This window comes from Ictalurus punctatus, chromosome 12 (genome assembly GCF_001660625.3).
Source record: "Ictalurus punctatus breed USDA103 chromosome 12, Coco_2.0, whole genome shotgun sequence".
In the NCBI taxonomy this organism is placed as follows: domain Eukaryota; kingdom Metazoa; phylum Chordata; class Actinopteri; order Siluriformes; family Ictaluridae; genus Ictalurus; species Ictalurus punctatus.
In genome coordinates, this window is record NC_030427.2 from 8579549 (window position 1) to 8607114 (window position 27566).

Below are 27566 nucleotides of genomic sequence, written 5' to 3' on the forward strand. Positions count from 1 at the left end.
CAGGATGGGGCAAATACTTTTTCACAGCACTGTACGTATATTCTGCACACATTTTCTATACACTGTGACTGTTTTTAATTCCTCTGACTTCCCGTTGGAATACAGCAAAAACGACATGTACACTTGATGCTGCTGCATCACTTCACAAAACTGTTTTATTTCTCACCACAAAATACAAAATTAATATATATTTCTTAGATACGTTGCTTATTTTTTATACTTTTTTTTAAATGCTGGAATGCAAGAAGAAAAGAACAATTACAATCAAGAGAGACAGAAGAACAAAGCGAGAGCATTCAGTCACGTTCAGTGGGAACCGATATCCTTCAAACCACATTAACCCATCAGACAGAGTTTGGACAGATTGGATCTCAGCCTGAGGTCCCTAAACCACTCAACCCTCTCATTCACTAATGCAACTGGAGACAAGAGAATCCTGGGAAAAACACTCACAGCACTGCTGGGGTGACATCAGGACAAAGCTATCACTATGGTTACGAGAGAAGAAACGGAAGCAGAGCAAATACAAGGAACAGATGATTACTCAATTCTGTTCCATTCGATTGTTAATACCAAGACAAATGATAAGGTGTGATCTGGTCCAGGTTTGATTTCCTCAAATAAGTTGTCTGTGATATTCTGTATGGTCAAAGAACTGAAGATGAGACGATGTATCGTGATTCTCTACGTTCAGGAAAGGAGACAGGCTGGTTGTACAGGTGTGTGTGCACGTACGCATACATGCTGGAGTGGAATGGCTGCAGGTTTAGACGCGTGAAGATAAGGTAGTTGTTGCTCATGCATGAATGTATTCTGTATGGATTGTATGATTTTCAGGCTTAGGTCTCACTGGGGAAGAGCTTTAAGAATGGCATTGACTTCTTCAGCCACAGCAGTCAGAGCAAACTCAAACTGGTCCTGAGGAGAGACAAAAGCACTGCTCAGCATCTACGCAAAAATGCACGCGTCAATCAAACAATGAAGCAACGCCGGCTACATTTTGCCTACATCCAGTATTTCTTTTTAGTAACGCCAACCTTTATAAAACATTTTTATGACCATATCCTTTAGATTCATTTCTGTGTACAGACTGGTCAAACTGCATTTTCATTCCCTACATGAAAATCTCTGGAATATCTGAGTTAGTATTACATGTGACTGACGAGTGTTACTGTGTCATAAAATATAAGAGCCAATCATGTTACAATATGCAAATGAAGGGCATGTAGGAAAAAGGGAGGGTGTAGAATTTCCAGTTTTCATTATATCGTTCTATAAAATCTGATTTTATTCTAGGCATTTCTGTGCTTTTTTTTCCATTGTCTATCAATATAACGAACAATATTTTGTACATGAATGTTTTGGGTGATGGTTTCCACCCTTTTCCGAATGGAAATAATTCAAAGTGACACAACCCAGTGTCACGATTTTCAGAAATAAATTATTTGGTAAAAACAGAAGCAACACATAATTTCGGTTACGGAAAATACTAGGATAGGCAATCGAAACAAGGTTGCCTGTTTGTATTTGTTTTCCAAAATCTTCTGCTACATTTTAAGAGGCACATATTAAGAACCTAGAAAGAATGTTTTTTGTCTATTATTTTGATCTATTCTAGCATAGCATAATATTAACAATGTACTTTCTGATTGTAAATAAGTAAGTAAGTTACATTTATATAGAACACAGCAAAACTGACCAACGTGCTGAACAGGGTAAGAAAAAGTTAAATAGAAATCAGAATAAAACGAAATAGAGACAGAGAATAGTAAAAAAATTAGATTAAAACGCCTGGGAGAAGAGATACGCTTTCAGCCTCTTTAAAAATGATCATAGAGCGTGCAAGGCGGATGTCCAGTGGCAACTGATTCCATAAACAAGGGGCAGCAACTGAAAAAGCTCTGTCCCTCTTAGTTTTTAAATGGGATCGAGGGACATACAAAAGAAGATCAGAAGATCTTAAAAATCTGCTAGATGATTGTGGTCATCAAGAAGGTCAAGAAGATTGTACTCATAATTGTAACCATACACTATCAAGAGCCTAACTTCTTGCTTTGTGTTACCTTTGTGCGCACCATTCCCGGTCTCTGGTCACGAATGTGCTCCAGGGTTGCAGCGATATCTATTTCCTTCACCCCTAAACCACAAAAACAACACATATTTCACACACAGCATTTCCCAGAATACTAACAGACCTAAAAAGGTTATCCTTTACAATAGACAAAGAGAAAGGAAGATAGGGGATGACAGACCAAGCAAGACTAAACCCTCATTTTCAATTCTGAATTAGAAGAGTATCAAATACATGATTGGCCAACTGCGCCATTACTAAGACATTTAATATATAAGCAAATGACTGTTTTTTTTTTGTTTTTTGTTTTTTTTTTTAAAGTTAAATGAGTATATTATAGATGAAATGGTATGTATGAATAAAAATGTAAGTAGCCAAGAATCCACCTTTTGCCATACGGTTCAGAACCATGTCAATCAAGATGTATGTTCCAGTCCGGCCTGTACCATCACTACAAAAAAAAAAAAGGGAGTACAGTCATAATAAAATTCCAGACAATACCTATCTACAATATGGTACAGAACAAAAGATAAAATTATACCACTGTGCTGTTAAATGCTTGATTCTGATTGGTCAGAAAATGCTGATTCATTTTCTCCAACAGCAGCTCTGACAGTTGTATCGGTTGTAAGGTTTATATTAATGCACTCATTCTAAGACGTTACCGTTTTTATAGTAACATCTTACACAGTATGGTGAAAGTTCCACACAAACGGACTGGAAATCGTATATATATATTACTGTTTTTTATGAGGACGTTTGTTTTTTTTAATCAAAATTATCATCTAAAGTAACGCTGCTTTTCACATCACACCACCCTGTGTCATTGATTAGTTTTATATAACAGCATGTGCTGTTTTATACATTTTGTATATGCACTCAGTTGCCACTTTATGAGGTACACCTAGCTTATACCTATGTTCAGAGGCTCTTTTATCAGGTACACCAACTACTGGCATGTGGCACAAATACATCAGGAGCAGCAGTCCATCCATCCATAAAACCATCCATCTTCTATACCGCTTATCCTTCCTTCAGGGTCACGGGGAAACCTGGAGCCTATCCCAGGGAGCATGGGGCACAAGGCGGGGTACACCCTGGACAGGGTGCCAGTCCATCGCAGGGCACAATCACACACACTCACACACCTATTCATACACTACGGACACTTTAGACACGCCAATCAGACTACCATGCATGTCTTTGGACTGGAGGAGGAAACCGGAGTACCCGGAGGAAACCCCCGCAGCACGGGGAGAACATGCAAACTCCGCACACACAGGGCCACGGTGGGAATCGAACCCCCGACCCTGGAGATGTGAGGCGTACGTGCTAACCACTAAGCCAAAAAATGAGCGGCCGTTTCTAACTGTTTCAGTCTCGCCACCCTACCCCATAGCCCAGATACATGAAGAATTCAAGAGATTGTTGTCACATGTAGGGAACAACTTGTACTTGCCAGAAATTGCTGCAATTCTTTTAATATTGCTGTAGGACTCTTGACAGCCTCCCTGACCAGTTTTCTCCTGATCTTCTCATCAATTTTAGGACGTCCTGTTCTTAGTAGTATCACTGCCGTGCCATATTTCCTCCACTTGTTGATTATTGTCTTTACAGTGTTCCATGGGATATCCAATGCCTTGGGATTTGTTTTGTAACCTTCTCCTGATTGATATTTTTCAATAATTGTGTGCCATGGCTGTTACAGTTGGATGTTACCATGATGTTAGGAGAATCCTATAGCAACAGCTGTACTTTATTTGGGGTTAATCAGTCACCTTAATTGATGACAGGTGTATACTAATTAGTATTTAACATGAGTTTGTATGGTATTGATTCTGAACATTATCCACATTCCCAATTATAAAAGGGTGTTCATACTTAAGCAAGCCGGGCATTGGAAGTTTTCAGTTTATCTTTTTTTTCCCCAAAAAAAAAACATTTCTAGGTGTTTGTCACTTGATATTTATATGTTGCAATTTCACAATAAAGGTGAAAAAGATTCTGACATGATTTAACTTAGTTTAATTTTTTTTTACAGCACAAAAACCTGCCATTTTAACGTGTTTTACTGTTGAGTGTACACTTTTTTATATATATATATATCCAAACGAAGACGCCATTGCTATGATACCACCCAAAATATATCTAGTCAGGTGGGACCTTAGCGTTGTCCTTTTCGAGGCAGGCAAGGGGTGAAGGGCTGACAAATTGCTCATAGCAACGGATGATTTTTGACAGAACAGAAATATGGTTTTAGCGGATGTTGGGTATATAAGCATTTGCTTTGAAACACTGTACCTGCAATGGACAATAATTGGGCAGGAGCGTCCTCGGTAGCATTTATTTACTTTCCTATGAGAAAAAGGCAGAGGGACACAAAATAGAGGAGAAAAATGCCCGTCCATTAAGGAGCAATACACCATCCAGTATTCACATCCATGTCATGGTTAAGAAATTACATTTCAGTTCAGTAAAGGTGAACAGGACCCATGATCAAACAGAAGGGATATTCATATACATACTAAGAGAAAGGATGACCAGACAGACATTAAAGTACCCCAAGCATGTCATTTAATGTGTTTTTTTTTAATGAGCAAAAAACTATTAAAATAGCCTAGAAACAGCATTACACATTTACAATTATATATTAATGCAACCATTTATGAATATTCATTATGCAATTTGGTAACATCATAAATATTATAGTATCATGTTATATGCTGTGCCATCCCGACCCCAACCCTTTCCCCCACTTGCTTGGTGATGATGTGCTATTACTTTTATTTTTTATTACTTTTGTATTGCTACATGCTTTCACTATTACAATTTCCACACAACTGTGGAGTCTGAAGTGGTGATATCTGCATATCAGGTGTGATGTGTGATGTATCAGAATCCGAACTACAGGCAAACCAAAATAAATCTGGGGCCAGCCTGTTCATATGGCGGCATTTTTTGTCATAAGTGAGTGATTCATTTGTCTTAATATATTTGTATTGAATTGAATGTTTTCTTAATATACACTTATCAGTGGCACCTGTCAAGGGGTGGGATACATTAGACAGCATGTGAACAGTCAGTTCTCAAACATGATGTGTTGGAAGCAGCAAGAATGGGCAGGCGCAAGGATCTGAGTGACTTTGACAAGGGCCAAATTGGGATGGCTAGATGGCGGACTCAGAGAATCTCCAAAATGGCAGGTCTTGTGGGGTGTTCCCGGTATGCAGTGGTTAGTACCTACCAAAAGTGGTCAAAGGTAGGACAACCGGTCAATCGGCGACAGAGTCATGGTTGCCCAAGGCTCACTGATGAATATGGGGTGCAAAGGCTAGCCCTTCTGGTCCGATCCAACAGAAGAGCTACTGTAGCACAAATTGCTGAAACAGTTAATGCTGTCTATGATAGAAAGGTGTCAGAACACACAGTGCATCACAGCTTGCTGCGTATGGAGCTGCATATGCCCATGCTGACCCCTGTGCACCGCCCAAAGCACCTACATTAGAACTGGACCAGGGAGCAATGGAAGAAGGTGGCCAGGTCTGATGAATCACATTTCCTTTTACATCATGTGGATGGCCGGGTGCGTGTGTGTCGCTTACCTCGTTAAGAGATGGCACCAGGATGCACTATGGGAAGAAGGCAAGCTGGTGGAGGAAGTGTGATGCTCTGGGCAGTGTTCTGTTGGGAAACATTGGGTCCTGGTTTTCATGTGGATGTTACTTTGACATGTACTGTACCACCTACCTAAACATTGCTGGCAGTGGCCTCTTTCAGTAGGACAATGCAAAAATTGTTCAGGAATGGTTTGAGGAACACGACAAAGAATTCAAGGTTTTGTTTCCAATCAGATCGAGCATCTGTGGGATGTCCAATCCATGGAGACCCCACCTCGCAACTTACAGGACTTAAAGGATCTGCTGCTAACATCTTGGTGCCAGAGACCACAGCACACCTTGCAGAGGTCTTGTGGAGTCCATGGGTCACAAGGAGGACTTGCACAATATTAGGCAAGTGGTTTTAATGTTATGGCTGATCGGTGTATGTGTCCGTGTTGGCTCGACTTTCTTTCTTTTTTTATATTCTTTAATTAATGACAGTAAAATAGAATGACTGGTTTTCATAACATTTTCTCGATTGTATTATTAGTCCCTGACCTACAAAACTAGCATGAGGATGTGTTTTTGATAGAGACTCCAAAGCACTTCTAGAAGTCTCACTGAATAAGGGCTTCTGCTAAAAGCTGTAAACGTGATAAAAAATAAGCAATTTAAATGTAACAGAATATTCCGTATATAAGAATGCAGTAATCCATGCAAATGAAATGATTCGAGGACGATCAATCGAGACTTACATCAGTTAGTATTCTTATGCATGAATTTACCCACACTCAGGAGCACGGGTAGGATACGAACCTTTTTCCGAATTTATCGGGATTTTCATGAATACCGAATTTCCTGTGTAAACACTCGTATTTACAAATAAATATGTTCGTATGCAGCTTGATAACTGATCGATGATGTTGTATAGCTGTAGCCAGCTAATTCTTTGTAAACTAGTTCACCTAGCTTGGATCTCAGTATCTGAGTCTCTGTTTGCATCAACGTATTCTAAGCAACTTATGTAACAGTAGCCAATCCTGCCAAAACTTTTAACGGAAGTATTTAATGGAAAATGTGCCGAAAAATGTGCGTTCAGTGATGTGTCTAAAAACGGACCAATGTATATAATCAGAATCCTCCATCTAAAAGGGGTTCACCATTGAAAAATTCCGTTTGTGCATGTAGGGGTACTTCAACAGAAAGATATACACAAACTGATAGTTCAGAACAAGAAAAGGGAGAGAAAGGGTGTGAGACAGAGAGATGGGACAGATGAGGAGGAGGCTTTGAGGCGATGGAGCGTACCATCAGCGTTGCTCTTGCTGCAGCCACACCTGTCCGTGCTCATTTTTGTGACTATGCAACTGGAGTCAGATTACTAGCTGCAAACCACAAAAATGACACAGACAGCTGTGCAATACCACGGGCTCCGCTGCGCTCCATCGCACATGGAGAGAAAGAAAGAGCGAGAGACAGAGAGAGCGAGAGAGGGTGAGTGAGAGAGAGAGACAGGAGGCAGAGAGATGCAGAGATAAGTGAGAAGATAAAAGACAGATGGTGGAAGAGAGAGTACAAGACAAATAAGGACATAGAAAGAATGATGTCTAGATGATGCAACTGAGAATGAAAACAGAATAGCGAACATGAGGGCTAACAGCAATGGGGATAATGTTTGCTGCAAATGGGGTATAAATGTGCAATACCTGCGGAAGTCCTGCAGAGGGCGCGTGGAGGATGGTATACCCTGTGCAGGCCAGCTCAGAAAGTGGAATTGGGTGAGAGTGCGTGTCTCCTGCGTCTGCACATTTTTCAGGTAGAAGCTCCGTACCAGGAAGTCATTGCACCAGATGTGCTCCGACACCAGGTTCACCTGCATGATGTGACATTTACAGTCAGCTTACAATTTTACGGAAAAAACAAGTTAGTATAACAATCGAGATGTTTACCCAGATTTCGAAAGTCATAGGACAAACATAAACACCTCATAGATGTGGTAGAGAGATGAGCCTTCATCAGGCCAGTAGCGGTCACACTGCTTCTCTCCATCCTCAACAAGAGCGGTCATCATCACAATCACAGTACATCCGTTCTCCCAGACCATCTACAGTAAATAACACACAAACACACATCACTCAGCCTTCAATGCAATCACTCCATCTGAACATCATCAATTTACCCTGATACACTATCTAGTCCATTAAGACGTTGGACTACTGATCGGAAGATCGTGAGTTCAAATCGCTGTCACTGTTGGGCCCCTGAGCAAGGCCCTTAACACTCAACTGCTCAGATGTATAAAAGAGATAAATGTAATTCGCTCTGGATAAGGGCGTTTGCCAAATGCCTGTAAATGTAAACTAATTTCGCAAACAAACACAATCTGCTTTGCAAAGGAAAACTCGACTCTCAAACAAACCGAAAGCCATTTTCTCACAAATGCAGCTAAGCAACTTCCTCTTTCAAGCCAACAGATGGCGCTATCGGTCAATTTACACTAGTTTCCTGGGAGAAGCATTACAACACAGCATAACGTTACACCGCAATAGTGTGCAGTAAATAATTTTTTTAAATTATTATTTAATCCTGAAATTAACTGTCTGTGATTAACACAAGCTCAAGATATTTTCACGGTTTATTCTATGACATTAACAAGCTCATGCACCAATTATCCCAATCTCGAACCTCAATTGCCCCAAGAGGAAGATTTTATCGGATGTCACTTATTGATAGCATTCAGTGGAGGAAAACTTGGTTGTTGCCATATAGCTATTACATACCAAATTTTAGAATCCTGTAAAAAAAAAAAAATCTACCCATGCAACACATGCAATATATATGCATGTTACCCATCTTTTCCTTTTTTTCTTCTTGTTCTTGGCAGTACTGTCACTGTTTATTCATACACAATTGCTTGGGATTATATGTGTCGTATGTGTACGATTGAAAGCTGTATCGACATATACTACTGTACTCCACTGTGGTGTACTGTAATGCGTAATGTAATGAGGCAGTTGCTTAGCTGCGTTTGTGAGAAAATCACACTCTGTTTGTTTGAGAGTCGAGTTTTCCTTTGCAAAGTACATTGTGTTTGTTCTTGCGAAATGGTAGATTTATATTTGTTTAGTTTAGGCACAAATGTAACTCCATAATGAGGCCCTATTTATAGGAACAGCAGAATAAGGCGCAAGATGGTGGTGTTGTGCGTATTTCATAACCATTGGTACGGGTGCTAACAGCATGAAGAGAAGAGTGAGAATTAAAAACATTCTGGGGTTTGGCAGTTTTTCAGCGAAAGGAAGTCTGGGACTAATTAGTATCTTGTTTGTTTAATGTAATGGCAAAACACAAATGCTATTACCGATTACGTAAATAGAATTAGTGTTATGTGAAACTATGTGAAACATCATACAGACTGAAAAACAGAGCATAATCCTATTCCAATCACATATTCTGTATTTATTTAAAATAAATAAATAAATAAATAGTCACCAGTAAAGTCAGTATGCTGTCTACTTACCATAACACTTTCATATTCTCCTGCTTGCTAAATCAGCTGACAGCGTGTGTTAGTTGGGAGCTACGTGTTTGTCGCGTTCCATTTTCGTGCTGAAAAACGCTGAAGAATGCACATAATTTGAAGCTCTATTTCTCACATGCCTCATTCTCCCTGTTAGGTAACCCTCTCTTCCCTTTATACTTCATAACACATTATATATTCATATATTCATATATTCACTGCCACAATGAGCAGCATGATGTTGCTCAGTAGCAATCACTCTGTGCTCCATTTCAGCGACTTCTCCTCATCATTTCTTGGTCGGTACTTCATGTACGATGAAGTTCTAGAGAGTAAAATATCGCCTAAATGTAGTCAGTTCATACCGATGAGGAAAGGAAAGAATGCCTAAGAGAGTACTGACTCTGCACTGACTCTTACATTAACCACATAGGTCTTTGGATAAGATTATCACTTGCAGCGATGAGCAGCATTATGAGAACTCCTCCATGAATTCTCACATCGGTTTGGTCAGAAGGTGTCGATTAGGGCAAATCCGAAGGTACCGATTAAAAAATATGTTGAATTTGGTATGGTAATAGCTCATTCGTAGGGACTTGTATGGTGAACAGATGTAATTGTTAATATGGTGAAGTTTTCTGTGAGGAGACATTTATGGAAGGAGTCTCCAGTGTCTTTATAGCACTTTATAGCAATCAGACGTATAGATGTTCCTTTAGGTTTTTCGACATGGGAAATTCTTCAGGACAGAGGGCTTTGCAAAGTGTTTGAATTATTTCACTCGCTTACTTACGTGTGTCTATTTTCCCCAATTTGGCCACCTGCCAAATTCCCCTCCATCAGCCAGAATAACACACCGGAGGAAAGTGCTATCTGCCCTCTTACACATACATAAACAGATGTCCATGATTGGCTAGTATTGCCGTAACTGACAGGGGAGATAATATACCATCCCTACCTCCAATAGAGGATGGCCAATTTTGCTCCCTTGCCTCCTGTCCACAGATGGCTGTCTCATTGTAGGGATTCAAACTAGAGATCTCTCAACAATAAGGTGAATGCTTTTCCACTGCGCCCTTCAAGAGCCCTTACATATGTCTTTCTACCATGGGGAAATATTTTAGTTTGTTATTATTATTATTTATATGAATTATTCTGCATGTGCAATTTTAAGAACCCTCGCCCTGTCTTTACATTCTTGGAGAGGGGTCGAGTGCTTAGTTATGAGCATCAGTCCCACCTCCCCCAACCCTCATAATATCTCGACCACTGAGAAGCACAGCTGTAAAAAGTAGCTGGGTGTGAATAATTTCTCGAGGTGTAACTAGGAGTGCTGCTGTGATATCCACTCAAATCAGCACCTGTGATTCTTTAATTCCCTTTTAAAGGCCAGTGCTACTACGTCTCAGTTCGCCTACTTGTACTACGGACTAAAAGTCTGTTTGTGAAGAAAAAGTACATAGTTGTGAGTGTGTATCAAAAGAGTATGCAAGTACTGGGACATATTAACACGTCATGTAACGGAAGAGAACGTTGTTGCCTAGTTACGCATACTGTCACCATAAACAAACTCCTCGTTGCTTTTCAGCTTTTCTCCATTTGTTATTCCTTATATAATTTATACCATATCATTTAATTTACCATTTGAGATGCAGCACAAGTGTGTATTGGTGTCTCAGTGCAGTGATATTTTCCTAATGGATTCACTTCGCAGAAGAAACACCTGACTGGTTCTAAAAAGCAGTAATATTAGTGCAATGTTCGCCAAATGCTCCACATTAGTGCAGACACATTCATTTTTTTTTTTCTCTGAGGGTTGAAAAAGGTGGAAATAATGGGGAAGAGCACTCTACAAAATTAGAAGTATGCCACTGTCATATCACGCAAGTTATGCTTCATTGTACATATGTATAGTGACAATAAAAGGCATTCATTCCATGAAAATTGAGCTGTAATGCACATACGTAGTGAATGAGTTCCTGGGTCCAGATAAAATCAGCAGTTGGTACCTAAAATTACTTCTTGGAAGTTCTATTTCTCTTACACACACACACACACACACACACACACACACACACACACACACACACACACTCACTCACACACACACAAACACGCACAAACGCACACATGCACACTCACACACTGACCTGCCAAAAGTCAGAGATGGTATGGGAGAGTGGTCCTTGGGTGGCGATGTACGCTGGCATTCTGGGGTCATGCTCAATCTAAAAGGTCAAAAAGAGACAAAAGGTTGTGGGTCAGCACCTTCAGCTCCTTCTGACCCGAGATTGTGCCTATCACCATGGCAACAAGCTATTCATGTGATCGGTGCGCAGGAAGGCTTAATAGATGATCCGCTCTTGCTACAACAGAACAGCGGGGATTCCGCACCACCTCCGCCCAGAGCTACATCAATACACTGTAGCCATGGCAACGGCAAGACGGGGATTCCGGAACCCAAGACACACTGCCACGGAATAAATGGATTTTGTCACCTCGGCAACCAAAGGGAGGGGGTGGACAAATGGGAAAGTTCAGGTTGGAGATGGCAGAGGCAGAGCAAGGTGCACTGTTAGATAAATGAGACGGTCAATTTATAGGCAGAAAATGTTTCCCGTCAGAAAGCTCTGAGCACGCACACACACACACACACACACACACACACACACACACACACACACAAGTGCAGAGTCAGACTGCACAGAGGCAGGAAACCACGCCTTTCTAGTGGTATATAAGAAGTGTGCACAGTCATAGGTAGCTGTTTATATGGAAATGCTTCAACCTACTATGGTGCTGGCGTTAATGTAGTCAGCTCTTGAGGGGTTAACCTCAGCCTTCAGTTTCACCCGGGAGTGATCGTCTGTACAGAAAAAAAATTACACGCAATTAACACCTGCAGAACAACAGCGTGGGTTAAGGCATATCTACGAAAGAACAGAAAATGCTGTCTATTACGTTAAATAATCTGGGGGAAAATGTGTTTCCCTACGGACATTGGTGGTGCAAATTCATGAAAGAGGATGGGAATTTGCTCTGATGGGAAGTCATTAAAATGGGGGGAAATATTTGGTTCAGAAGGCTCACATGGCACAGCGTCAGGGCAGCGGTTCTTCTTTATGTTTGATTCACTCTGAGCGACAGACACTGTGCTGGGTTCTGCTTGGTAGGAGCACAATGCCTCCCACTCCTTCAGCAAGCGATCCTTATTCTTCACATGATCCTCCATATATGCCTACAGAGACGAACAGAGAGAGAGAGAGAGAGAAAGAGCGAGTGTGTGTATGTGTGTGTGTGTGTGTGTGTGTACCTCTTATGCATTTGGAAAATGGCTTCAAGAGTGAAAAACATGGTGATCCTGTCTTTGTGTGTACCAGTATCATGTGGCCAGTGGAGATGTCCATGTTTGCCTGTGCTGGCTCCTCACACCAAGAGGGAGTGCTGCTGTGTGAGCTGGGGCTGGCCTGAGGGGCATCACTGTACTGAGACGATACGCTACTGACCCTCGAAGTATCTGTTCCGGCTCCTCCTGCTGCTCCTCCTGTCCCGCTCCCTCCTGTAGCGACCCCACTCTCTTGCTTTCCTGAGGAGGATTTAGCAGCCATGTGCTGCCTACAGAGGTCCTAAAAGTGGGACAAACAAAAATAACTAGAAACAGAGACTTGACAAATTCATCCACGTTCATATTTTCTTAGCACTCTGACTGATACAATAAGAGAAAAGAAACAGTATGTTTTTTGACGTCAAATATAGTTCAGCGTGATGCAGAAAAGATTACCACTTACCTGGTACGCATAGTGTGTGGCACTGCCTGCCTCTGGACCCAAGCCTAACTTCCTGGAGGCCAGTTGTTGAGCATGGCTACGCAAACATGCGATGGTTAGTGAGCCCACTAAGAGCCCACCCACACAAGCCACGCCCACAAACATAAGGAACACCCACTGGCTACTGCTGTGCACACGCGTTGCCACTGGCAGCCCATCATTTTTCTGTAAGAAAAAAAAAAAAGCCAGCAAACTAAAAGAACACACAACCCAACTCTGTCTACACTATTTGTAGTGTATATGTGATTACCAATGATATGTCAATGATATGATATGATATGATATGTCAATGATATGAGATGTCAATGATAATTTTGACGTTTTCAATGTGTTTGGAAAAAGATTGGAAAAACGATATACTCAAAACTCATTTATAATGATAACACAGTCGATACGTTATAATTTCTATAATAACAACTTGCTTGCATGGGAGTTGTATGGTGGATGCGCCACATAAACTGAGTGAAAAATGTGAAACTTAATTTTTTTTTTCCTTCACAGTGAAAATATTCAGGACAGAAGATTTTACAGTTTGTCTATAACATGACAAGTTGCACTTTTTGTCATATTAGCTTCATAAAAGAGAAAAGGTGGATGCTGAGACAATGACTGTTTATACAGTAGCTGTTATAAGTGACCATCCATCCATCTTCTATAGCGCTTATCCTTCCTTCAGGGTCACGGGAAACCTGGAGCCGATCCCAGGGAGCATGGGGCACGAGGCGGGGTACACCCTGGACAGGGTGCCAATCCATCGCAGGGCACAATCACACACACACTCACACACCCATTCATACACTACGGACACTTTGGACACGCCAATCAGCCTACCATGCATGTGTTTGGACTGGAGGAGGAAACCGGAGTACCCGGGGCCACACAGGGCCACGGTGGGAATCGAACCCCCGACCCTGGAGGTGTGAGGCGAACGTGCTAACCACTAAGCCAAAAATTGTAATCTGATTACATTGCTATTTACTGCATGTAAAAAGTAATCAGATTACTAAAAGACTTTACGTTCAAGTTACTTTCAAAACCTATCAAACCTACAAAAATACACTACAAAGTGAAACTGAAAGATAGTTCTTTCAGTAATTTTAGTGCACGTCAATGTAGGATATGATCAGAAAAACTTGGATTTATCATAAAACTTGCCTCAGGTGTTGTCACTGTTTGAAAGACTACCAGACCGATAAAATGTAATACTCTTCTAACTAGGTTAGTTTGGTGTCACTACCCAAAACTATAGGTTTAGCTGCTACAGTGCCATGCAAAGTACATGATCTTTCCTTATGTTCTACTCATATCATGTTCATGTAAACTAGAACTCATAGACATTTACACACCTTGTTTTCCTGCTCAGCTTCAGAGGATGTTACTGTTTCAGTTTCAACCCCTTTACTGCTTTAAAAAAAATCTGCGGATATCCATTTTCCCCTGACACTGACTGTGTGAGCTAGTGTTTGGCAGGATTGAGAGTGTTTCCATGTATTCTCCTGTAAACTCTGTCTGATTGGTTTCGCCTCCGTTCACCGAAGATATAAAATTACAGGCGGTCTTCTTTTACTGACGTTCAGTTACGTAGTGACAAACCGCTCCAAGTGGAGAATTATACAGGGCTAAAAAAAAAAAAATAATAACAAAAAATTATCTTCGGAGCAAAACATGATTATTTTAAAAATGCATTTTACTTAATATTGTTTTCCTCGCAATAAATTTGTAACGCAAGTAACGTAATTTTATTGAAATCAGTAACTTTAAAATGTAATACATTACATTACTGCATTATCAGAAAAATAATTAGATTACAGTAACATTGGGAGTTACACCCAACTCTGTTCGTTACACATTTCAAATATATATTGATGCAGCTTTGTTTCAGTTATAAGTATGTTTCGAGTCAATGCGTTTTCCTTTCTTTTTCTCAGCTAGAAGAATCATCTCAGAATTCTTTGCCTGTGTAATCAATTAAACGCTACAGAAGCAGCGGACAGAGATTAAGCTGAACAACGCTTCAGTATTCATTTAAGGTTTGTGTGTGAATGTTACAATGTTACAATGGAGCCTAAATCAAGCTGACAGGTCGATTATGATTTCTCACAGCTGCACGCATCTTAGGTGCGTATAGTTTTCCAAGAAAAACAACAAATTTAGTGAAACCAATCCATGCAAATTACAGCTTTAGTAACGGACAAGTATCCCTGCACCTCTTTTCAGTGGAAGAATGAGTTAAATCCTGGTTCTATCAAGAGACCACCCAGGCAACTCTATTCTGCTAGACCTTTTTCAAAAGAAATGGAATTAGAGGAGCGGGAAAGCGGTAACGGGAACACACACACAGGACGGATCGAACGTCTCAAAAGGAGGTTGCACCTCCCACCCTGTTGTCTGGGTTACCATGAGCCTCAGTGGGGGCAGTAGTTGCCATGGTAACATCAGAATGCCTGATGTAAGGCCTTTGGCCATCAAAAGTGACAAAAAGGGATGAGAAAATGTGTCAAATGAAAAGAGACGTGAGGGAGAAATAGGAACGAGGTGGCAGGACTATTCTGTAGTTCAACTCCTTCTACAGTTGTATAGACTGAACTGCAACTAATCATTCTTAGATCTGAAACTCCTCCTGAATCCTCAGCTCAAGATATGCTCTCATTTTCTATTTCTGCCTCTCTACTGGTATGAGGCAGAGAAGTCGGGGCATTACATCACCGTGTTCGTGGCAACTGCGCTGACCTTGTCGCCACAGCAACCGCCTCACCTGACATCACTGTCTGTGAAGATATTGCAGCGAAGTGAGGTGAGTGCACTACAGGATTCCCTTACCTTCATCCAAGAATTCGCTCGTTTTATTCCCTCTTCTACAAAAAATGTGGATTCACTTATATATTTATGGTTTTGCTTTATTCGTTTGTTCATTCCTTCCTTCTTTCACTCTTCACTCAAACAAAAAAAGAATCATACATAAATAAACCATATCCAAATCATTTTCTTCCCCTCAGAATTAGACAATTAAATAGTAATATTATATATGAATGAAATTACACAAACAACTTATATACACATAGTAAAAGGCTAGAATATTCAAATATAATAAGAAAAAAAGAATCTTATATTACACACTTGGACTCAAAATTAACAGTATACATGCGTATGCAACCTAGTTTTACGTAATTTCTTTTCTTTTTTTTTTTTTTTTTTTTTTACTTTATTTAATAATCTAATTCTAAGAAAAAAATGATTTGGATATGGTTTATTTATGTATGCTTTTTTGTTTGTTTGTTTGTTTTGAGTGAAGAGTTGCATAAGCATATATACCGTTAATTTGGAAAATATAAGTCCAGGTGTATACAGAGTATTATAAGATTATTTTTTATTATTATTATATTTTAATATTCTAGCCTTTTACTATTTGCTTTTAAGTTGCTTGTGTAATCTCTTTCACACATATAACTTTCCAGTGGTAACGATTTTATACAAACTATGCAAACAAGTAAAAACCTTAAGTAAATCTGATCATATATTTGTTTATATACATATATAAACGCAGCTTAATTCCTTAATATTACATTTCTTTAAATGATATAGGGCTTGAATAGTTTGTCACAGCTGGACTTTTGAAAATGGAACATCTTAATCGTTCCCTCTTTACAAGATAAACATACAATTAAAGCATTAGTGAAGTTTTTAACTCACCTGAGCAACAAACACATTCTTTCTCTTCCTGTTCGAGACAGTTGACTGTCAGCGTCTGCGATAGGCACAAACCCAGACCGGCGGACAAACGTGAAGCCCTCAAGCGATAACATATATATATATATATTTTTTTTTTTAGCCTTATTCGCTGGTTCTTAGTTGCTGCAACCCAAACTGAGACTTCAGACAAGACGAAATCGTCACCAGGGATCGTAATAAATCAGCGAAACGGAACACCGCGCTGGAACAGACCAGCTTGTAGGACGCCTCAGCTCGGCCGCGCGCGAACGAAATCCCGCGCGCGCCTGTCAGTTTGACACTTATGAAGTCGTCGTCATGGCAACAGAGAGAACGGTGACGAGGCGGGATAAAAGGGAGGGGGGGGGCGGCATTAATGGCTCTTCAGAGAAGCTCTGTCAGGCTTTGAATGACATGAAATGAGAGGGGGGGGGGGGGGATGCGACGAGAACAAATGAAGCGAAATACTAACTGTATGACGCTGGGCTTATCTATGTGTGTTTTCTATCCATTCAGAGATAGCTGAAAATTCCTCCTGAGTCTAAACACATAATAGGGTTAGTAACGTCAACAGGAAATCTGGTATCAGGACCAAATTGGCTCAAAACCAACCAGCCATATCTAATGCTTGTGCAGTGTTTGGGCTTTGCTTTCAAAGTAGCCCAGTTGTAAGCTCGGCTCCATATCATGCCAGAGACGATCTCACGAAGCGTGAGCTGTGCCTGTGCTCTGGCAGCCAGATTTGGATGAGCTCATCGGCATCATTCCAGGGCGGTATGTTGGCCAGACGAAGTGGTAAGAACGGGCCAGCATTATGCTGTTACACATTTGCTATCAGGGACTATGTTTCCTTTGAAGATATATCCATATGTCCAAACCATCTGTAGACTTTCACTATAAGCTTACCTCTCCAACACCTGCCTGGAGCACATTCAGGCCAGTTTCTGACTCTAGAAAGTTCTTCTCAGCCACTGTTCAAAACAACAGTAGAGAAATGAGAAGACATCAATCAGAACTAAACTATTTCATGAAACACTACTGGATAATCGTTTAGAAATGCAAATACAGACATTTGTGTGTAGCTTCACAAAGGTAGTGATGGTGTTTACTGTGCATGGTGTGGATCAAATGTGTGCTTTGTTAACTGACACAGAATTGCCATCATGTTCTTCCACACTCACCAGCCTTCTCCGCCACTTCAGTATTTGACAGGTTTTGGCTATTCGGGCGAACTTGGAACGTGAGAGCCGGACCTACCACGCTGCAAACAGAAGTTAACAGTCATGCACCCAAAATTAGGACAAGCTACAGAAACACATGGAGGGAGGGAGAAGGTTAGTGGCAGAGTCGAGGATCAGGGGGTCAGGGTGCGCCAGAGATGAGCTTGATTCATGCCATTCATTCGTTGCCACCCAATGGTTCTCCACCGCACTGCAGACCACAGGTTAGGCCTCCACCTCACCACAGCTTGGGCTCGGGATTCAAACAATTCATATTGTCACGGTTAGAGCGATTGCGTTTGAATTAAAGAGTTTGAAATATAAATAAGCCTCATAGACTTATACATCAGGCTTAGACTTGGTTCTGTTCAGGCCAAAATTGCCCATGGAAAATTTTATACTGACATTGGAAAAATCATAAAAATTCGTATGCACGGCTAAATTGTTCCGCAAATCCATTCGTAACAATCATCTTTATTTTACATTGACAGTGCTCACACCTTTTTGACCTGAGAGTAAACAGTGTTCAAATAAAGGGTTAAAAATGTGGACTGTGGAAAACACAAAACAAATGGGTGATTTTAATTGAGGGCTATCTTCTATCTGCACACACATTTACAAGTGGTGAGCTTTTATGTCTCTATTTATATTAAATATAGTTTATACAGTAGACAATCAAAATCAGGCCGAGCCATACCGGCCATTATAAAATAACTGTATTGCAAGAAGATTAAATTAGGTGCGCAGAGTCAACGAAGACAACATAAGGCTCAAGACTATTTTATGGGCTTGGGATTTTCCTGACACAGTGACAGGAAATAACATTACCTGATGTTGATAAAAGAGCCAATGGTGAGATGGATCCTCTTAGTCAGGGCCACCAAAAGACGAACAGCATCAAAAAGAGAGAGGGGACTGCAGAGACACGCATTGACATGCCACATACAAACACAAGCACCACAAAATACATAAAAACCCACAAACGCAGACAAATAATCCATTCAATGTGAGGGGTTTTGATGCCATTAAGAAGAATGGGATGGATGAATGGCAAATGTGCAGTGAGTTACTCAAACAGTTTGGAGATGAAAACACATGGCAATGTTCGCACCTCTTGTTTGTAACAATATATCCATACTCTTCTTTGTACTTGGTTTGATTCTTTGCTGGTGTTACACTGGGGACTCCTTTCCACCCCTTTTCCTCTAACTTCCACCCTTTATCTTGTTTCAGCAAAGCTGCAGGAGCCTCTACACTGGCCTCGTCTTTAATATCGTTGTTCTGTGAAGATCCACCAGTCTTGGGATCCTCCATAACAGAAGAGGAAGATGAGGAGATGGCTGGTACTGGAGCTTTGTGCACCATGTGTGTCATTTCTCCCTCAGTGATCTTCATCTATGAGAAGGAAACAGACCAATTTAAATTCAATTTGTTGATTTGAGAGGGAAACACTATTGTGGTCAGTCATGTCCTATAATTCATGAATACACTGCCTTGTGCTGGACATGCCAGTCAATAGCTACTGTATCTGGAGGTGTCCAGATACATGAGCAACAGTGCAAATACAGGTCTACTAGCTTGTGTAATTCTTGGATAAAACAAGTTTACCGGTTTCTGTGGGGTGGACGAATCAACAGTATGATCTATGGAAAAAGAAAGAATAAGCAGTTACGACTGTGCTGGCGAAAATAAACTCACCCAACTCAAAAGCTTTTTCCTCGAATGAACAAATTAACAGTAATTAACGGTAGATCACCCTGGTTGTGTGGGATCGGAGGTTCATTCTGCAAGAGATCCAGGACTGTAAAGAGACGTTCCATCTCTCCAGGGTTCAGATGAGTCAGATCAAAGCCATGCTGCAGTAGCAGTTCATTCAGACTCTGCTGAGTGGGGTCTGCACAAAAACAGTCAAAACTCAGAAAGTACCAGCGATTTGCCTTCTTTTACTTGAATTTTGCTTCATGTATTTGCTTCATATATTTAGCATATTCGTAGCTTTTGAATACATTCATTTTACATTCAGTCCTTGAAAAAATCCTTATTCCTGGGCCACCCTAGCATATATGATCTTTATTTGAACCCTTTACTGCATTGTGTTGCCATATGGCAACAATTAATTTATCTCCAATTTTCTGATAGGCAGTAATACAAAACTACTATTTCCCTATGTAACTGGAAAAAGGGAATTGTATACATTTTGTGTTATTTTTGACTACATGATACTTTACACCATTGCACCCCTGAACATTTTTTCAATGTATTTTTTTTTATATATTACTTCAAGTACATTAATTCAGTTAATAAATAAATAAATAAATAAATAAAAACTTTTTTTTTTTTAATGTAAATGTAATAATTCATGCAGTGGAAGGTTAAACATTTCTCTATCAAGATTGTGTAGGGTGTCCAATCTTAACCACACCCCAAGTTGATTTAAAGTCATAAATATTAAACATGTTCAATATTTATGACTCGACATCCTGTCATGTAGGGGGACACCAGCTGTCTCATGGGAAGACATGAACTTAACAATAACCAACAAGAGTTGAACTGAACATTTGTCACATTTGTTTATAAAAAATTCCGAGAGAGCCCAGGTTCTGAGAATTCTAACGGTCAGGACTGTAATTTGTGTGCATCATCTGAAAGTAGGAGGTGTTTTATTTTTTGGCAAATCTTGGAGCATGTAGGGACTGAAGGACTGATGACTGAAAGACAATCTAGGACATATAATCTGCGAATTGTGCCAATATATGTGATTTATAAACATTAGAATATTATAAATCTTATAATGTGGCCCAGCATGGCTATCATGTAGTATCTTTAGTAACATGGGCAGCGCTACTGCAAATATTGTTAGATCTAATGCTTCTGTATTCTTCAGAGTTGATTCTTCTGCTGGCTACTGTGGTCACATCAGAGCGTTACATTAGTGATGCAGGCCAGCACACACGTCAATACCCATACCACTATGTAATGTTTCAGTAATGAGACGGTATGCAGATCAGGAGCGGTTATTCTTTTCCTCTGTACTTTCTTCATTTCATTTTTAAGCGAACAGCGACCTGACTTTCATGAATTTCTTCATATTCCTTAAGATTATATTCTCCTCTTTAAGGTAGTCTTAGACTCAAATGTGCATGGCTAATGGAGAATTTTTTTTTAAACATTAAACATTCAGCACTTTAACCTCATAGTCACTTTTACAATGCAAATCCAATTTGATTAAGATCAGAATCAAAGCAAGAATTATATCCAATTATGGACTGCACTATATGTTGTATCCTATGGCTACTAATGCGTCTCTTGAATTTACTGTAGCAACACCAGAGGGAAAAAGCTAATTTTTTTTTTGCAAGCCTTACCTACAGTTAACCCACTTCCCAGGACCTACTCACACTCATCATCAGGCTTGTACTCCTTGGATGACTTCTTCTTCTGATCCTGGCTACTAGCGCCTATGTTCTGGGAAATGTAGTCTTTGCTGTAATCCAGCGGGAAGTCCAGTTCCTGGAAGAAAGGTGAACTGGACAGAGGTGTCGCCACCCGGTGGCGAGTGGTGGGCTGGGCAGGAGAGGAGAGTAGGAGAGACATCATATCCTGAAGCAGCTGTGCGTCCTTATCCAGAGCGTTAGGGCGAGGCCTTGTCACTCTGGAGGAGGATGAGGGGTACATGTTTCCATCCACAAGGTTTAGAGAGCGCTCCGCTTCATCTTGGTAACCATACTACATGGTGAGAATATGAACAGTTGGAATCAATGAAAATGATTGAAAAGAAAGTATTGTTTAAAAAAAAAAAAAACACCTTTTGTGATTGTGAGTACTTTTGTGTCTATTCTAACCTTTTGGTAGGTATAAGGTTCCAGGCTTTGCATGTGAAGGGAGGACTGGGGAGGATCAACAATCATGTAGTCCATGTATCGCTGCAGTTTGGGGTTTAGCTGGTCCGCTGGCCTTCCACCAGATCTGGGCAGGATGATAAAAAAGAATGGATAAAATAAGGTCTACACTTTGCTTATGAGTCAAAGTGCAATTCACAGCACCATGTGTTCATTTTCAGTGACCATGTTAGCTGAAAAAGCTCTGCACACTCAGATCGGCCACCCGCGCATTCTCCATTAAAGATATTGTTTAAACGCCATAACACCTTAAACATGCTAAGCGTAAGGAGTTCATTAGCAGAACACAGCAGCAACCAACATAAACAGAGCTAACTAAAATGTTCCGTGACACCTCCGATTGGTTAAAACTAAGGTGGTTATAAAAGGCTACAAACTCCTGTTAAAATAGCATCTTTTTGCGATGTAAAACACTGAACCCAAGATAAATCATGGCACAGCTTTTTCAACCTGTAAAAAAATAAAGTGAAAAATAAATCGGAATGTTTCACGGGGAAAAAAGAAAACTTACAATAACCTGGTTGTACAATAACATGCCCTGTTTTATCGATCAGACGAGGGGTCAAAAAGACTTTCCGAACATTACATGTACCATAGTACACATGTCTGGCCTGTGGGGTAGGGTGGCTAAATGGAAACCCTCCTAAATCACTCCAAACCATACAGCAAGCATCCAAATGAACAAAGGAACGGCTTCGCTGAAAGATCAACATTTCGGAATGGCTCAGCCAGAGCCCAGATCTGATTTCATTGAAAATCTGTCAGGTGACCTAAAGCGGGCCGTGCTCAGGAGACGGCCTTACAATTTGACAGATCTAGACTGTTTTTGCAAGGAAGAGTAGGAAAATATTGCCAAGTCAAGATATGACAAGCTGATAGCTTCTTACCCAAAAAGACAGAGTGCTGTAATAAAATCAAAAGGTGCTTCAACAAAGTATTAGTTTAGGGGTGTGCACACTTATGCAACCAGGCTTTTGTAAGTTATGTATTTATTTATTTTCCCTAAAAAGTTTCCGATTGTGTTTCACTTTATTTTTAAAAGTTGCAATTTTACCTTAAAGGTAACACCAAGGTTAATCATGTCAAAAAGTTCAGGCATGATTTATCTTTTTTTTTTTTTTTCGTGTTGTTTTTACATCACAAAAACCTGCCATTTTATCAGGGGTGAGTAGACGTTTTATATCCACTGTATCTGTCAAAATAGGTGACTCATTCTTGTATCCGTATCAAACGGTACCAAAAAACCTGTACTTGGTCTTGGTCTGAAAAATAAAATGTTATCAATGCAGCCCCAGCTGAAAGAGAATGAAAGCTAGATAATTAAAACGGAAATGAATACACGTGACGAAGGACGAGAGTAGAATCAGAGCTCTAGCTCAAAGTCACTACTGTTAAAACAGTATGCACTTGTTATTTAATGACATCGATGACTAGTGGGGTTAATGAGGACCTGCTTATTCACCCTGGAAGTGGGAGCTTGGACATGCATTCTTTCGTGTTGTGGACAATGTTAGGTTGTTTTGTGGGATAAAGGACGTGGAAAGTAAACAGGTAGAGTTGAGAAATCAAGAACAAGTAGATTGAGTTCCTTTCCTGCGAGCCTAGTATCTGTGGTGCTAGTAGCCATAGGGAAGTCCCAAAATGAAATCGTACACGTTTGCAAATATAATTTTAAGGAACGTATTTGCCTTTACCTGTTATTCAGCTAGTCATCCTCCTGTTTGCTTTTGCTGAGGCGGAAGAAGACAGGAGGGAAAGATCACGGTAAATGGATAAGGATGACACTGGATACTTCCCTAGAGATATTACTTACAGAGTTACGCAGATATCTGAGGGGATAAGGCTGATTGGTATGGGTTGATGTTCTTTTTTTTCTTATTTTTTTTTAAATGAATTGGTCTGTCAGGGAGGTCAGTCCAGGGTAACAGCACTGTTGGTAGGAAAATGGACTGTGAGTAGGATAATGTATTGTCCATACAAGAGTGCTTTCAGGTCTGGGTGGAGTGTTATATTATGCTTTCCAGTGTGAACTGAAATTTGAGGGAGAGTGTAATAGGAGCTGATGGAGTTTTAAGATTGATTTCCTGAGGTGATTCACTTAATTTACTACATGTAACCTATTACACAGAGTAACCCTGGCAATGCGCCTTCTTTTTGGCATAGATGTGGGATTTTTTTTCTTCTTCTTTCTTTTACATATGAGCTGAAATTAGCCCCGCATATGAAATAACACCAAGATATATCAAGTGTTGTAATGTGTATCACTGGGGATTCTGAAAATCGAAATATTGAGATCAAATTGGGCCTTACCATTGGACATTGTCACGTATTAGGAAGCTCTGGACTCCACTTCCCATCAGCCACTGCACTGCACTACATGTCACATGACCACCTGCACCTGATTCACGTTTTGGTTAATGAGCACTCATGGGTGTATATATAGTCCTTGTCTGCGCTATTAGCTTGTCTTTCGTTGTCTTAGACGTTCGTGTTCCCGTGTTTTGTTTCATGCCACAGTATTTTGCCTAGTTGTCTTAGTTTTGTTCTTTGATTGTTTAGATAAATGTTAGATACTGCAATTGCTTCTGAGCCCATCCTTGAACCGTGACAGACATACTGTGCGTTTTTAGAATGAGTAGGCCACTTTATGCATTTAATGGCATAATTTCTGTTCCATCTCAAAATACAAAAAAAAAAAATCAAAAAAAAAAAACAACCTTTCTGTAGCTATAAATCTTACTTGACGGAGGGAGCGTTCTTCACAACAGATGACAGTGGGATCTTCTCAACCATGCTAAGTTCCTTATCTACAATAGATTGGGTGGCTTCATCCTGCCAGGTCAGCCCTACAAAAAACATTGGACAAAAAATGTCAGGACGAGTCAAGTCAATGACAACGACCTTATCAGTCAAGACAAAATATGCCAACTGTATCAATAATAATAATAATAATAATACATACATACATACGTACATACATATGACCTTTGTTACCACGGTAACTTATTAAAATTTTTATGTTAACAGATGGAACGTAACATTTCACTGTGGTGTTTATACCGTGTGCTGTTCTTAATACACTGAATACACTTATGAGCCCAAAGGAGCCTCTGTGGAAAATCCTTATAGACACAGGATCAAATACCCATTATGAAAATGTGTGTGATGGACCTTTTCTCATGAGCATTTGCAGTAAAGTCTGTAGTCTGTCCAGTAAACCCGCAGTCACCCTGTAGCGAAATCTCTCTTGCTGCTGTGTAAGGCACTGCCCAAACAACTCATCTGGAATTAAAGAGATAGCACATAGGAATACATGCACATACGACACATATCCATAATGCTGCAACACTGGTTGTATAAGACGATGAGTGCTATCTATCTCATTTTGAACAGAGCATAAAATTATCTACAAATGGCATCTACTCAATTATTACCTTGGGTGACATTTTTTACTTAGTTGTAAATGTTGAGAAGAGTCACAAGAAAGCAGGCTGTTTTAATATAAATCGTCAGTAGGGCTGACTCAAAGAGCATTTACAAGGCTTCGAATACTTCTCGGTGTTTCAAAATGAGTACTCAAATACTCATGCTCAAACCACCATTAAAAATAATAATATTTACGTTTCATCGTTTTATGTTCATTGCCGAAGGTCAAAAGATATCCCATATGCAGCAATGATACATTTAATGATACTGTGTTAACAGTAATAACAAAAATGATAGAAAGTCACATATGAGTCTCAGCAAATAATAATCCAAGACACTCTCAGACAGTACAATATATTTAAATAAAATGTTTAAAATTTTACCACCATCATACCTTTGTGCTTTCCTTTCCAATTTATCAGTAATATATTCATCTGATGTTTATGTGGCATTAGAAGGAAGTTGAGTTTGGAGGAATTCTGAATGGCCAGCAATTTGAACATTATGGCACAGGTTCCCAACCCTGCTGATGGACTATCCCATATTCTACACATTTTATTGTTTGCACTGCTCCCGACACCTCTTATTCAACGAATCAGCTAATTAACAGTCCGTCCTGAGTTAAAGTGTGTGTGTGTGAGCAAGGAAAACATGAAAGTGTTCAGGAGAGGGGGTACTCCAGGGCTAGGTCTGGGAGTCTGTGACATATGGCGTAGAAAGTGTAAGAATTGTACGCTATAGGGAGTAGGAAGGAATAGACTAAGCTTACGAATACTAAATAGCGAAACATACGTCGATGTAACGAACGGATACTCAAGTATTCAGATTATTCAGACCATCCCTAGTGATCAGCTAGCACATGAGCATGTTTCTTTACAGAGATATGCTATTTATTTCATTCAGAAGAAAAAAAGAATTCAAATGAAACCAGATACACATACTAAGACGTATACTAAGAACACATTCATTTTGCACGGTTTTAATACACAGGATGCGTGGAGTTATATATTATTCTTCAACTTAAGTAACTGAGGAAATTTCACTATGACTCATTTTCCCTCCTTCCGTCTCTCATCTCTCCCTTACACAGAACCTTGTAAGAAGGATGTTATGTTTGCCTCAGTGATGTCAAAGTTGCCATAGAAACGCTGTAAGGTCCTCATCACTGGGTACAACCAGGTGATTATAAAACGCAGTGTTTATGGGGTAATTTGTTGCTTCTGTGTAAGTATTTTACACACATAGAGGGGCTTTTCCCAAAGAACATATGCACATAAATTGAAAGAATGGAGTATAAAAATATTATCCGGACATGGAAAGATTTCTCAGTTTGCGCGAGCTTCCGGTCAATTAGTCCAAAGAACAAAAACAAATTCAGAAAAATGAAAAGGAAAGAGATGAGAAATGTATTCGAGACTCCTAGATGAGAACCATGTGAACCATGACAAACACAGTGTTAAATAAAAGCATTGGCAGTTCTACATGCATGCGATTATTAGAAATTCCTTTTTGGATGCTTAACAGTGTCTTTTGAATTCGGAAAAACTCGACTTTAACAGGTGATCAGTTTAAAAGATGTGTTCAGAATGGGAACAGGGAAAAGATGTCTGCTTGAATACTCACCATCCCAACAGATCTGCCCACTGGAGCAAAGCCCCCCATCAAACAAACAACCTGAGAGGGGGGGGGGGGGGGGGGTGAGAAGTGAGTGCGAGTGAAGAAAAAACAGGTAGATTATGCATGAGAAAGAACAAACAGAATGACAATAGACACCAGATGACAGAAGACTCTAAGTAACTGATAGTGAGAAGGTAGACTAATAATTGGCTCTGGAGACAACATATTGGGGTTTCAAAAAGCAATCACGTATGTGTGTGTGTGTGTGTGTGTGTGTGTGTGTGTCTCCTATTTGATAAGCAAAAGTGACCTTTAAGCCTTTCTGCTGCCTGCCACAATGCAGAGAATCTCATTCAACAAGTGACTGACCACCTGTCCATATTAATGGTGAATTTCCAGTAACTTAACCCTTAACCTCCGCAGCCTAAACTGATTTGCCATTGGCAGGCTTATCAGGCACTGTGGTACCATAGTAACAGACAAACAGTGCTTACAAAGTGCACGGTCACCATCCTGGAAAGAACAAACATCACCAGACCTTGTTACTATAATATGAATTGTGAGGTCAAAATCTTAAACAAACAGAGACACGGACATCCTGTTCATTTCCCCATATTCATAGCTGTTTAGGCTGGGATAAAATATAGAGATTTTGTGCACACATTCTATGCATAATTAA

The 27566-nt window shown here is 40.0% G+C and overlaps 1 protein-coding gene across 3 annotated transcripts in view; it reads right to left on the reverse strand.

Annotated features, from left to right (window-relative positions):
* Window positions 1-127: 127 nt before the first annotated feature.
* The window catches only part of ptprnb (protein tyrosine phosphatase receptor type Nb), a 33705-nt gene continuing 6266 nt past the window's right edge, over window positions 128-27566 (reverse strand). The window contains exons 2-23 of one of the 3 annotated variants that reach the window (XM_017481490.3): window positions 26894-26944; window positions 25016-25126; window positions 24585-24690; window positions 21788-21911; window positions 21344-21671; window positions 19702-19839; window positions 19554-19588; window positions 19057-19340; window positions 18774-18860; window positions 17907-17986; window positions 17632-17696; window positions 12979-13182; window positions 12568-12816; window positions 12281-12428; window positions 11983-12056; window positions 11341-11418; window positions 7655-7774; window positions 7377-7543; window positions 4373-4426; window positions 2458-2522; window positions 2064-2137; window positions 128-918 (exon numbers count right to left, since the gene is read on the reverse strand). In XM_017481490.3, coding sequence (XP_017336979.1) covers window positions 847-918; window positions 2064-2137; window positions 2458-2522; window positions 4373-4426; window positions 7377-7543; window positions 7655-7774; window positions 11341-11418; window positions 11983-12056; window positions 12281-12428; window positions 12568-12816; window positions 12979-13182; window positions 17632-17696; window positions 17907-17986; window positions 18774-18860; window positions 19057-19340; window positions 19554-19588; window positions 19702-19839; window positions 21344-21671; window positions 21788-21911; window positions 24585-24690; window positions 25016-25126; window positions 26894-26944 — 2714 coding nt within the window. In that variant the 3' untranslated portion in view covers window positions 128-846. The remainder of the gene's footprint in view (window positions 919-2063; window positions 2138-2457; window positions 2523-4372; window positions 4427-7376; window positions 7544-7654; window positions 7775-11340; window positions 11419-11982; window positions 12057-12280; window positions 12429-12567; window positions 12817-12978; window positions 13183-17631; window positions 17697-17906; window positions 17987-18773; window positions 18861-19056; window positions 19341-19553; window positions 19589-19701; window positions 19840-21343; window positions 21672-21787; window positions 21912-24584; window positions 24691-25015; window positions 25127-26893; window positions 26945-27566) is intronic. The other 2 variants (XM_017481491.3, XM_017481492.3) reach the window with 2 other exon arrangements.